At 51.3% G+C, this 13,726-nt stretch overlaps 1 protein-coding gene across 2 annotated transcripts in view; it reads left to right on the top strand.

Moving 5' to 3' along the window:
• Positions 1–13,726, top strand: part of RCSD1 (RCSD domain containing 1) — a 109,364-nt gene that overhangs the window by 57,799 nt on the left and 37,839 nt on the right. For both annotated transcript variants that reach the window (XM_073577112.1, XM_073577111.1), the window contains exons 2-3: positions 4,025–4,126; positions 7,124–7,207. In XM_073577112.1, coding sequence (XP_073433213.1) covers positions 4,025–4,126; positions 7,124–7,207 — 186 coding nt within the window. The remainder of the gene's footprint in view (positions 1–4,024; positions 4,127–7,123; positions 7,208–13,726) is intronic.

Raw genomic sequence — 13,726 nt, 5'->3', positions numbered from 1 at the left:
GTTACCTGAGCGGACCCCTGGTGGACCTCTGACCTGGTCAGTACTGTCCCTGACATTAAAGCCTCCTCCTCCTGAGTCTCTGTCCCTGTCACTAACTCCTCATCAGGAAGGAGCTTGCATATATTGTGCCAGGCATCAGGACAGTCCCTGTGAGGGTGGCCGATCTCCCCACAGAGATTGCACTTGATGTTCTGGCAATCTGCCGCTAAGTGGCCGACTTCCCCGCACAGGCTGCACTTTACCACTGTACAGGTGTTTGCCAGGTGACCCACTTTATCACACTTAAAACACTTTCGTGGCTGCCCAGGGTAGAAGCAAACTCCCTTCTCCCTCCCGATAAAGAAGGAGTTGGGTAAGTGAGCCGTGATATTGTTGTGCTGGCGCAATTTCACCAGCACCTTCCATCCACCGGTCCATATACCGTCCTCATCCCTGTTTTTGGTGAGGTCGGAGACAAGGTCACAATGCCTCCGGAGCCACACCACAATGTCCTGCGGGGGAACAGCCTCATTCCAAAAGATGATATTAACCGTGGCGGTATCCGGCTTAGATATTGGAATGAAGCTGAACTTATTCCAGCCATCAGCGTCCCTGAACTTGGGGAAATTGGCCCAGAATCTGTCCAGATCAGACATAAGCTTAAAGCTGATATCATAGCCCTGTCTGTCTGGCAGATTGATGACCGCCAAGATATTAACCGGGGCAAACCCCATCTGGCGGCACAGAAGCTCCCTGACCACCAGCCTCCTGTCCGGCAGATCCTCCTTGGCACCTCTGTGCCTGAACAGCACCACATTCCTCCTTTTGAAAGCCTGCCCAGTGTAATTGGCGCTGGAGGTAAAGGATGGAGCGCCGCGGCTCCAAACATTACTGGGAGGGACCTGTGGGGCCACACTGGGCTGACTGACAGGGCGAGGGTCTGCAGCGGAGGGGCCTGTTGCACCTTGTGTGCTGGAAACCAAAGTGGGGAAATCACAGACATTTTGCACATTATTATCATCATCATCAATCTCAATAGTGTCATCAGGATGCGCAATGTCCACCACAGTCTCTGTACCCCCTTCAGCCCCCAACCCCACATGAACAGTATCAATATCCCCAGAATTAGTGCTCTCCTGGGCTCCAACAATAGATGCAGTCTCATGTCCACTGTCTTGCTGTTGTGCTGGGCATGCTGGGACTTGTGGTACCGCTGGGATCTGAGCCTCTTGCTCCTGCTTGGGGTCTGCCGCAGGTAGTTGCGGCTGCTGGTGCAGTATCTGACCCTCCTTAAAACAGAAGCTAGCGGGCTGCAGCACCGGCCGTACCTGCTGCCGGGTCCCACCTGGGACAATGTCTGTGCGGGAACCAGCAGAGTCCTGCGTGCAGGACCTAAACCGCTTCTGGTTCCTATATGTCTTTGCCAGGGGCCCCATCTTCGCCAGCACACAGTATATGTCCCTCACCACAGTCGCCAGCTCTACCCCCAGTGCATTCAGTCTCTGGTCATATACAGAGTGATCCCCAGGATTAGCAGCCTTCAACTTGTAAATACAGTCAATTTCCATTTGCAGAAGATTCCTCTGCTGCTGCAACTCACCCATCCTCCTGACCAGTCCTGGTATCTCCTCTGCCAGCTGTAGCTCCGGGGCACGCGGCGGCTCCTTCTGGGGTCTTGCTTTAGGGGTTAACACGTTGGTTTTTAATGTCGCTGGTTTTGTGGCTCCAGCATCCGCAACACTTTTACCACTGCCATCAGCCTGCAATCTCGTGCGTCCAGAGCTCGCCATGCTGGTCACCACATGTCCCAGCTGAAGGTTCTCCTGGAGTGTTTGCTTCTCCAGAGATATCCGTCTGTGTCTGCCTGGAGTGAGCTGCACACCTGAAGCTGGTGATGGACTCTGCCTCACCTTCTGTGCAGCCACCTGCCCTCCAGCACTGAGGTTCTCAGCAGAAGATGCCTTCTGGGATTTCCTTCCAGGTTCTGGACACTGTTTGCCTTGACCGGCCGACTGTTTAACTGTAACGTCCTTGCACACAGACAAAACTTTCTCTTGTTTCTTTCCTGTGCTGAACTTCAACACAGGATCTTTCTCCATGCTGCTGGGACTTCCATTCTGAGGTTTATTTCCCGCAGAGGCAACTCTGGGATTTCCATCCACATGAGAAGGATGGGAGTTTCCTCCCAGTGTAGGCCTGGAAGCCTGAGCCTTGCTTGGGGAGCTTCCCCGCCCAGGGTGGCCCCTCCCTGGGCTTGCTCCAGACATGAGGAGAAACACAGACACACAACCTCACAGCTAGGAGGCAGTATTATAGTAGTTATATTCTTGTACATAGGGGCAGTATTATTGTAGTTATATTCTTGTGCATAGGAACAGTATTATAGTAGTTATATTCTTGTACATAGGAGCAGTATTATAGTAGTTATATTCTTGTACATAGGGGCAGTATTATAGTAGTTATATTCTTGTACATAGGGGCAGTATTATAGTAGTTATATTCTTGCATATAGAGGCAGTAATATAGTAGTTATATTCTTGCATATAGAGGCAGTAATATAGTAGTTATATTCTTGTATATAGGGGCAGTATTATAGTAGTTATATTCTTGTACATAGGAGCAGTATTATAGTAGTTATATTCTTGTACATAGGGGGCAGTATTATAGTAGTTATATTCTTGTACATAGGAGCAGTATTATAGTAGTTATATTCTTGTACATAGGAGGCAGTATTATAGTAGTTATATTCTTGTACATAGGGGCAGTATTATAGTAGTTATATTCTTGTACATAGGGGGCAGTATTATAGTAGTTATATTCTTGTACATAGGGGCAGTATTATAGTAGTTATATTCTTGTACATAGGGGGCAGTATTATAGTAGTTATATTCTTGTACATAGGAGCAGTATTATTGTAGTTATATTCTTGTACATAGGAGCAGTATTATAGTAGTTATATTCTTGTACATAGGGAGCAGTATTATAGTAGTTATATTCTTGTACATAGGAGCAGTATTATAGTAGTTATATTCTTGTACATAGGAGCAGTATTATAGTAGTTATATTCTTGTACATAGGGGGCAGTATTATAGTAGTTATATTCTTGTACATAGGAGCAGTATTATAGTAGTTATATTCTTGTACATAGGAGGCAGTATTATAGTAGTTATATTCTTGTACATAGGGGCAGTATTATAGTAGTTATATTCTTGTACATAGGAGCAGTATTATTGTAGTTATATTCTTGTACATAGGAGCAGTATTATTGTAGTTATATTCTTGTACATAGGAGCAGTATTATAGTAGTTATATTCTTGTACATAGGGAGCAGTATTATAGTAGTTATATTCTTGTACATAGGAGCAGTATTATAGTAGTTATATTCTTGTACATAGGGGCAGTATTATAGTAGTTATATTCCTGTACATAGGAGCAGTATTATGAAAGTTATATTCTTGTACATTATAGGGAACATTATATAATTTTACTTTATCATTGATTTCACGTGTATCTGTGTAGTCTCACGGTTCCTTGACGTGGAGATGTTTTCCGAGAACTTTTTGCGTTGTAAATTTTACTACCCCAGAACTTTAGCCGTCATCACAAATAATAATCCCGTGGAAAGTTTCCCATGAGAAGCTGCTTTGATTTCCATTAAATACAATGTAGCAGGAGATAACTCTTGCAGTGTCTGTTTTGTTGTGGGGATAAAGTCAGAACAGATCTCTTAATAAGAAGTAGAAAACTAATAAAGACAAGGGTCAATAAAGGCACGCTGTCATCTTACGCACACAGCGATGCACATTAGGTGATGGTCTGTCAGAATGGCGCATCTCATGGGATACTAAGTACTCCCTAGTGTGGCCTCCTGGAACCTTACAGAGGATTATCTAGACTGGTTACAATTGTAACAAACCCCCTGCTGTAAGAATGATTTGTGCAAGGTTCAGCCTCAGCATCTCAGTACATTGACGGTAAGCAGAGATCTTGAAAAAGATAGGAAAATTGGGGAATTGTTAATCTTCATTTTATTTTTATTTTCCAGGGGAAACCAGCCGAGAGCAGCGCCCCCGAAGAGCCAGCGCCACCGTCTGTCGCTAAGCTCGCCGGATTGTTTGGAGACAACTTTAACAGTCCAAGAAAAGAGGTGATTACAGGGCAGGGGCGAGGGGACTGCATGGGTATGGCCGGGCACTCACTAGGGGCGAGGGGACTGCAGGGGTATGGCTGGGCACTCACTAGGGGTGAGGGGACTGCAGGGGTATGGCTGGGCACTCACTAGGGGCGAGGGGGCAGCAGGGGTATGGCCGGGCACTCATTAGGGGCGAGGGGACTGCAGGGGTATGGCCGGGCACTCACTAGGGGCGAGGGGACAACAGGGGTATGGCCGGGCACTCATTAGGGGCGAGGGGACTGCAGGGGTATGGCCGGGCACTCACTAGGGGCGAGGGGACTGCAGGGGTATGGCCGGGCACTCACTAGGGGCGAGGGGCCTGCAGGGGTATGGCCGGGCACTCACTAGGGACGAGGGGACTGCAGGGGTATGGCCAGGCACTCACTAGGGGCGAGGGGACTGCAGGGGTATGGCCGGGCACTCACTAGGGGCGAGGGGACTGCAGGGGTAGGGGCGAGGGGACTGCAGGGGTATGGCCGGGCACTCACTAGGGGCGAGGGGACTGCAGGGGTATGGCCGGGCTCTCACTAGGGGCGAGGGGACTGCAGGGGTTTGGCCGGGCACTCACTAGGGGCGAGGGGACTGCAGGGGTATGGCCGGGCACTCACTAGGGGCGAGAGGACTGCAGGGGTATGGCCGGGCACTCACTAGGGGCGAGGGGACTGCAGGGGTATGGCTGGACACTCACTAGGGACGAGGGGACTGCAGGGGTATGGCCGGGCACTCACTAGGGGCGAGGGGACTGCAGGGGTATGGCCGGGCACTCACTAGGGGCGAGGGGACTGCAGGGGTATGGCCGGGCACTCACTAGGGGCGAGGGGACTGCAGGGCTATGGCCGGGCACTCACTAGGGGCGAGGGGACTGCAGGGGTATGGCCGGGCACTCACTAGGGGCGAGGGGACTGCAGGGGTAGGGGCGAGGGGACTGCAGGGGTATGGCCGGGCACTCACTAGGGGCGAGGGGACTGCAGGGGTATGGCCGGGCACTCACTAGGGGCGAGGGGACTGCAGGGCTATGGCCGGGCACTCACTAGGGGCGAGGGGACTGCAGGGCTATGGCCGGGCACTCACTAGGGGCGAGGGGACTGCAGGGGTATGGCCGGGCACTCACTAGGGGCGAGGGGACTGCAGGGGTAGGGGCGAGGGGACTGCAGGGGTATGGCCGGGCACTCGCTAGGGGCGAGGGGACTGCATGGGTATGGCCGGGCACTCACTAGGGGCGAGGGGACTGCAGGGGTATGGCTGGGCACTCACTAGGGGTGAGGGGACTGCAGGGGTATGGCTGGGCACTCACTAGGGGCGAGGGGGCAGCAGGGGTATGGCCGGGCACTCATTAGGGGCGAGGGGACTGCAGGGGTATGGCCGGGCACTCACTAGGGGCGAGGGGACAACAGGGGTATGGCCGGGCACTCATTAGGGGCGAGGGGACTGCAGGGGTATGGCCGGGCACTCACTAGGGGCGAGGGGACTGCAGGGGTATGGCCGGGCACTCACTAGGGGCGAGGGGCCTGCAGGGGTATGGCCGGGCACTCACTAGGGACGAGGGGACTGCAGGGGTATGGCCAGGCACTCACTAGGGGCGAGGGGACTGCAGGGGTATGGCCGGGCACTCACTAGGGGCGAGGGGACTGCAGGGGTAGGGGCGAGGGGACTGCAGGGGTATGGCCGGGCACTCACTAGGGGCGAGGGGACTGCAGGGGTATGGCCGGGCTCTCACTAGGGGCGAGGGGACTGCAGGGGTTTGGCCGGGCACTCACTAGGGGCGAGGGGACTGCAGGGGTATGGCCGGGCACTCACTAGGGGCGAGAGGACTGCAGGGGTATGGCCGGGCACTCACTAGGGGCGAGGGGACTGCAGGGGTATGGCTGGACACTCACTAGGGACGAGGGGACTGCAGGGGTATGGCCGGGCACTCACTAGGGGCGAGGGGACTGCAGGGGTATGGCCGGGCACTCACTAGGGGCGAGGGGACTGCAGGGGTATGGCCGGGCACTCACTAGGGGCGAGGGGACTGCAGGGCTATGGCCGGGCACTCACTAGGGGCGAGGGGACTGCAGGGGTATGGCCGGGCACTCACTAGGGGCGAGGGGACTGCAGGGGTAGGGGCGAGGGGACTGCAGGGGTATGGCCGGGCACTCACTAGGGGCGAGGGGACTGCAGGGGTATGGCCGGGCTCTCACTAGGGGCGAGGGGACTGCAGGGGTTTGGCCGGGCACTCACTAGGGGCGAGGGGACTGCAGGGGTATGGCCGGGCACTCACTAGGGGCGAGAGGACTGCAGGGGTATGGCCGGGCACTCACTAGGGGCGAGGGGACTGCAGGGGTATGGCTGGACACTCACTAGGGACGAGGGGACTGCAGGGGTATGGCCGGGCACTCACTAGGGGCGAGGGGACTGCAGGGGTATGGCCGGGCACTCACTAGGGGCGAGGGGACTGCAGGGGTATGGCCGGGCACTCACTAGGGGCGAGGGGACTGCAGGGCTATGGCCGGGCACTCACTAGGGGCGAGGGGACTGCAGGGGTATGGCCGGGCACTCACTAGGCTAATGGGCTGCTCCAAGAAATGGCGCTTTTACATTGGACGTCCTCCTGGATGATATGATAATGGAGCGTGGATGGGGAAGATTGACATTTTTGCATCCCCATATAATTTGGTGCCCTGGGCAGCTGACCATGTTGCCTTTCCCTATATGTCACTGTGTGACACGCGGGTCATTGCAGATGTTGAGCATTTAGGCCGTGTTGTGTCAGAAGGCTGGATGTCCATGGATGTGTCCTTGATGCATCCGCTATAAAATGTCTGACTCACTGCTATAACAAGAGCCTCATCAGTGTCCTTACTGTCTATGCGATTCAGTGGAAAGTGGAGCCGGCATTAGCCGGTTATCGCCAGTGATCGCAGCGTCCGGTCCCAATAATCAGACTGCGTCAGACGAGTCTCATGGATTTAATAATGTGTCTGTTCTTAGGTTCCACCACACAAGCCGACCAGAAGGAAACCACCATGTTCTCTGCCACTGCCGAAGCCTGAAATTACTAATAATGGGGATGAGGTAGGTTTACACCAAGTGTCAGTGCCATTGTCCTGCACCCCGACTGTCAGTGTCGTTATCCTGCACCCCAAGTGTCAGTGTCATTATGCTGCACCCCGAGTGTCAGTGTCATTATGCTGCACCCCGAGTGTCAGTGTCATTATCCTGTACCCCGAGTGTCAGTGCCATTGTCCTGCACCCCGAGTGTTAGAGTCATCATCTTGTACCCCGAGTGTCAGTGTCATTAACCCCGAGTGTCAGTGTCATTATCCTGTACCCCGAGTGTTAGAGTCATCATCTTGTACCCCGAGTGTCAGTGTCATTAACCCCGAGTGTCAGCGTCATTACCCTGTACCCCAAGTGTCAGCGTCATTATCCTGTACCCCAAGTGTCAGTGTCATTGTCCTGTACCCAGAGTGTCAGCGTCATTATCCTGTACCCCAAGTGTCAGTGTCATTATCCTGTACCCCAAGTGTCAGCGTCATTATCCTGTACCCCAAGTGTCAGTGTCATTGTCCTGTACCCAGAGTGTCAGCGTCATTATCCTGTACCCCAAGTGTCAGTGTCATTATCCTGTACCCCGAGTGTCAGTGTCATTATCCTGTACCCCGAGTATCAGTGTCATTATCCTGTACCCCGAGTATCAGTGTCATTATCCTGTACCCCGAGTATCAGTGTCATAATCCTGTACCCCGAGTGTTAGAGTCATCATCTTGTACCCCGAGTGTCAGTGTCATTAACCCCGAGTGTCAGCGTCATTACCCTGTACCCCAAGTGTCAGCGTCATTATCCTGTACCCCAAGTGTCAGTGTCATTGTCCTGTACCCAGAGTGTCAGCGTCATTATCCTGTACCCCAAGTGTCAGTGTCATTATCCTGTACCCCAAGTGTCAGCGTCATTATCCTGTACCCCAAGTGTCAGTGTCATTGTCCTGTACCCAGAGTGTCAGCGTCATTATCCTGTACCCCAAGTGTCAGTGTCATTATCCTGTACCCCGAGTGTCAGTGTCATTATCCTGTACCCCGAGTATCAGTGTCATTATCCTGTACCCCGAGTATCAGTGTCATTATCCTGTACCCCGAGTATCAGTGTCATTATCCTGTACCCCGAGTGTCAGTGTCATTATCCTGTACCCCGAGTGTCAGCGTCATTATCCTGTACCCCCAGTGTCAGCGTCATTATCCTGTACCCCGAGTATCAGTGTCATTATCCTGTACCCCGAGTGTCAGTGTCATCATCCTGTACCCCGAGTGTCAGTGTCATTATCCTGTACCCTGAGTATCAGTGTCATTATCCTGTACCCCAAGTATCAGTGTCATTATCCTGTACCCCGAGTATCAGTGTCATTATCCTGTACCCCGAGTGTCAGTGTCATTATCCTGTACCCCGAGTATAAGTGTCATTATCCTGTACCCCGAGTATCAGTGTCATTATCCTGTACCCCGAGTATCAGTGTCATTATCCTGTACCCCGAGTGTCACTGTCATTATCCTGTACCCTGAGTGTCAGTGTCATTATCCTGTACCCTGAGTATCAGTGTCATTATCCTGTACCCTGAGTGTCAGTGTCATTATCCTGTACCCCGAGTGTCAGTGTCATTATCCTGTACCCCAAGTGTCAGTGTCATCGTTCTGCACCCCGAGTGTCAGCGTCATCATCCAGTACCCCAAGTGTCAGCGTCATCATCCTGTACCCCGAGTGTCAGTGTCATTGTCCTGCACCCCGAGTGTCAGTGTCATTATCCTGTTCCTCAAGTGTCTGTGTCATTATCCTGCACCCCAAGTGTCAGTGTCATTGTCCTACACCCCGAGTATCAGTGTCATTAGCCTGTACTCCAAGTGTCAGTGTCATTATCCTGCACCCTGAGTATCAGTGTCATTATCCTGTACCCAGAGTGTCAGTGTCATTATTCTGTACCCCAAGTGTCAGTGTCCTTATCCTGTACCCCGAGTGTCAGTGTCATTGTCATACACCCCGAGTGTCAGTGTCATTAACCCCAAGTGTCAGCGTCATCATCCTGTACCCCGAGTGTCAGTGTCATTGTCCTGCACCCCGAGTGTCAGTGTCATTATCCTGCTCCCCAAGTGTCAGTGTCATTATCCTGCACCCCAAGTGTCAGCGTCATTATCCTGCACCCCAAGTGTCAGTGTCATTGTCCTACACCCCGAGTATCAGTGTCATTATCCTGCACCCCGAGTGTCAGTGTCATTATCCTGCACCCCAAGTGTCAGTGTCATTGTCCTACACCCCGAGTATCAGTGTCATTGTCCTACACCCCGAGTGTCAGTGTCATCATCCTGTACCCCGAGTGTCAGTGTCATTAACCCCAAGTATCAGCGTCATCATCCTGTACCCCGAGTGACAGTGTCATCATCCTGTACCCCGAGTGTCAGTCATTAACCCCAAGTATCAGCGTCATCATCCTGCACCCCAAGTGTCAGTGTCATTATCCTGTACCCCAAGTGTCAGTGTCATTATCCTGTACCCCGAGTGTCAGTGTCATTATCCTGTACCCCCAGTATCAGTGTCATTATCCTGTACCCCGAGTGTCAGTGTCATTATCCTGTACCCCGAGTATCAGTGTCATTATCCTGTACCCCGAGTATCAGTGTCATTATCCTGTACCCCGAGTATCAGTGTCATAATCCTGTACCCCGAGTGTCAGTGTCATTATCCTGCACCCCAAGTGTCAGTGTCATTGTCCTACACCCCGAGTATCAGTGTCATTAGCCTGTACTCCAAGTGTCAGTGTCATTATCCTGTACCCAGAGTGTCAGTGTCATTATTCTGTACCCCAAGTGTCAGTGTCCTTATCCTGTACCCCGAGTGTCAGTGTCATTGTCATACACCCCGAGTGTCAGTGTCATTAACCCCAAGTGTCAGCGTCATCATCCTGTACCCCAAGTGTCAGTGTCATTGTCCTACACCCCGAGTATCAGTGTCATTGTCCTACACCCCGAGTGTCAGTGTCATCATCCTGTACCCCGAGTGTCAGTGTCATTAACCCCAAGTATCAGCGTCATCATCATGTACCCCGAGTGACAGTGTCATCATCCTGTACCCCGAGTGTCAGTCATTAACCCCAAGTATCAGCGTCATCATCCTGCACCCCAAGTGTCAGTGTCATTATCCTGTACCCCAAGTGTCAGTGTCATTATCCTGTACCCCGAGTGTCAGTGTCATTATCCTGTACCCCCAGTATCAGTGTCATTATCCTGTACCCCGAGTGTCAGTGTCATTATCCTGTACCCCGAGTATCAGTGTCATTATCCTGTACCCCGAGTATCAGTGTCATTATCCTGTACCCCGAGTATCAGTGTCATAATCCTGTACCCCGAGTGTCAGTGTCATTATCCTGTACCCCGAGTGTCAGTGTCATTATCCTCTACCCCCAGTGTCAGCGTCATTATCCTGTACCCCGAGTATCAGTGTCATTATCCTGTACCCCGAGTGTCAGTGTCATCATCCTGTACTCCGAGTGTCAGTGTCATTATCCTGTACCCCGAGTATCAGTGTCATTATCCTGTACCCCGAGTGTCAGTGTCATTATCCTGTACCCTGAGTATCAGTGTCATTATCCTGTACCCCAAGTATCAGTGTCATTATCCTGTACCCTGAGTATCAGTGTCATTATCCTGTACCCCGAGTATCAGTGTCATTATCCTGTACCCCGAGTGTCAGTGTCATTATCCTGTACCCCGAGTATCAGTGTCATTATCCTGTACCCCGAGTGTCAGTGTCATTATCCTGTACCCCGAGTGTCAGTCTCATTATCCTGTACCCTGAGTATCAGTGTCATTATCCTGTACCCCGAGTATCAGTGTCATTATCCTGTACCCTGAGTATCAGTGTCATTATCCTGTACCCCGAGTATCAGTGTCATTATCCTGTACCCCGAGTGTCAGTGTCATTATCCTGTACCCCGAGTATCAGTGTCATTATCCTGTACCCCGAGTGTCAGTGTCATTATCCTGTACCCCGAGTGTCAGTCTCATTATCCTGTACCCTGAGTATCAGTGTCATTATCCTGTACCCCAAGTATCAGTGTCATTATCCTGTACCCCGAGTATCAGTGTCATTATCCTGTACCCCGAGTATCAGTGTCATTATCCTGTACCCCGAGTGTCAGTGTCATTATCCTGTACCCCGAGTATAAGTGTCATTATCCTGTACCCCGAGTATCAGTGTCATTATCCTGTACCCCGAGTATCAGTGTCATTATCCTGTACCCTGAGTGTCAGTGTCATTATCCTGTACCCCGAGTATCAGTGTCATTATCCTGTACCCCGAGTATCAGTGTCATTATCCTGTACCCCGAGTATCAGTGTCATTATCCTGTACCCCGAGTATCAGTGTCATTATCCTGTACCCCGAGTATCAGTGTCATTATTCTGTACCCCGAGTATCAGTGTCATTATCCTGTACCCCGAGTGTCAGTGTCATTATCCTGTACCCTGAGTGTCACTGTCATTATCCTGTACCCTGAGTATCAGTGTCATTATCCTGTATTCCGAGTGTCAGTGTCATTATCCTGTACCCCGAGTATCAGTGTCATTATCCTGTACCCCGAGTGTCAGTGTCATTATCCTGTACCCTGAGTGTCAGTGTCATTATCCTGTACCCCGAGTGTCAGTGTCATTATCCTGTACCCCGAGTGTCAGTGTCATTATCCTGTACCCCCAGTGTCAGTGTCATTATCCAGTACCCCGAGTATCAGTGTCATTATCCTGTACCCCGAGTATCAGTGTCATTATCCTGTACCCCAAGTGTCAGTGTCATTATCCTGTACCCCATATGTCAGTGTCATTATCCTGCACCCCGAGTGTCAGTGTCATTATCCTGTACCCCCAGTATCAGTGTCATTATCCTGTACCCCGAGTGTCAGTGTCATTATCCTGTACCCCGAGTATCAGTGTCATTATCCTGTACCCCAAGTGTCAGTGTCATTATCCTGTACCCCGAGTGTCAGTGTCATTATCCTGTACCCCGAGTATCAGTGTCATTATCCTGTACCCCGAGTATCAGTGTCATTATCCTGTACCCCGAGTATCAGTGTCATAATCCTGTACCCCGAGTGTCAGTGTCATTATCCTGTACCCCGAGTGTCAGTGTCATTATCCTGTACCCCCAGTGTCAGCGTCATTATCCTGTACCCCGAGTATCAGTGTCATTATCCTGTACCCCGAGTGTCAGTGTCATCATCCTGTACTCCGAGTGTCAGTGTCATTATCCTGTACCCCGAGTATCAGTGTCATTATCCTGTACCCCGAGTGTCAGTGTCATTATCCTGTACCCTGAGTATCAGTGTCATTATCCTGTACCCCAAGTATCAGTGTCATTATCCTGTACCCTGAGTATCAGTGTCATTATCCTGTACCCCGAGTATCAGTGTCATTATCCTGTACCCCGAGTGTCAGTGTCATTATCCTGTACCCCGAGTATCAGTGTCATTATCCTGTACCCCGAGTGTCAGTGTCATTATCCTGTACCCCGAGTGTCAGTCTCATTATCCTGTACCCTGAGTATCAGTGTCATTATCCTGTACCCCAAGTATCAGTGTCATTATCCTGTACCCTGAGTATCAGTGTCATTATCCTGTACCCCGAGTATCAGTGTCATTATCCTGTACCCCGAGTGTCAGTGTCATTATCCTGTACCCCGAGTATCAGTGTCATTATCCTGTACCCCGAGTGTCAGTGTCATTATCCTGTACCCCGAGTGTCAGTCTCATTATCCTGTACCCTGAGTATCAGTGTCATTATCCTGTACCCCAAGTATCAGTGTCATTATCCTGTACCCCGAGTATCAGTGTCATTATCCTGTACCCCGAGTATCAGTGTCATTATCCTGTACCCCGAGTATCAGTGTCATTATCCTGTACCCCGAGTGTCAGTGTCATTATCCTGTACCCCGAGTGTCAGTGTCATTATCCTGTACCCCGAGTATAAGTGTCATTATCCTGTACCCCAAGTATCAGTGTCATTATCCTGTACCCCGAGTATCAGTGTCATTATCCTGTACCCTGAGTGTCAGTGTCATTATCCTGTACCCCGAGTATCAGTGTCATTATCCTGTACCCCGAGTATCAGTGTCATTATCCTGTACCCCGAGTATCAGTGTCATTATCCTGTACCCCGAGTATCAGTGTCATTATCCTGTACCCCGAGTATCAGTGTCATTATCCTGTACCCCGAGTGTCAGTGTCATTATCCTGTACCCTGAGTGTCACTGTCATTATCCTGTACCCTGAGTATCAGTGTCATTATCCTGTACTCCGAGTGTCAGTGTCATTATCCTGTACCCCGAGTATCAGTGTCATTATCCTGTACCCCGAGTGTCAGTGTCATTATCCTGTACCCTGAGTGTCAGTGTCATTATCCTGTACCCCGAGTGTCAGTGTCATTATCCTGTACCCCGAGTGTCAGTGTCATTATCCTGTACCCCCAGTGTCAGTGTCATTATCCTGTACCCCGAGTATCAGTGTCATTATCCTGTACCCCGAGTATCAGTGTCATTATCCTGTACCCCAAGTGTCAGTGT

Source organism: Dendrobates tinctorius, unplaced genomic scaffold (assembly GCF_039654945.1).
Source record: "Dendrobates tinctorius isolate UK_male_01 unplaced genomic scaffold, ASM3965494v1 ptg000054l, whole genome shotgun sequence".
Classification (NCBI taxonomy): domain Eukaryota; kingdom Metazoa; phylum Chordata; class Amphibia; order Anura; family Dendrobatidae; genus Dendrobates; species Dendrobates tinctorius.
This window is presented reverse-complemented; position numbering and strand designations above follow the sequence as displayed.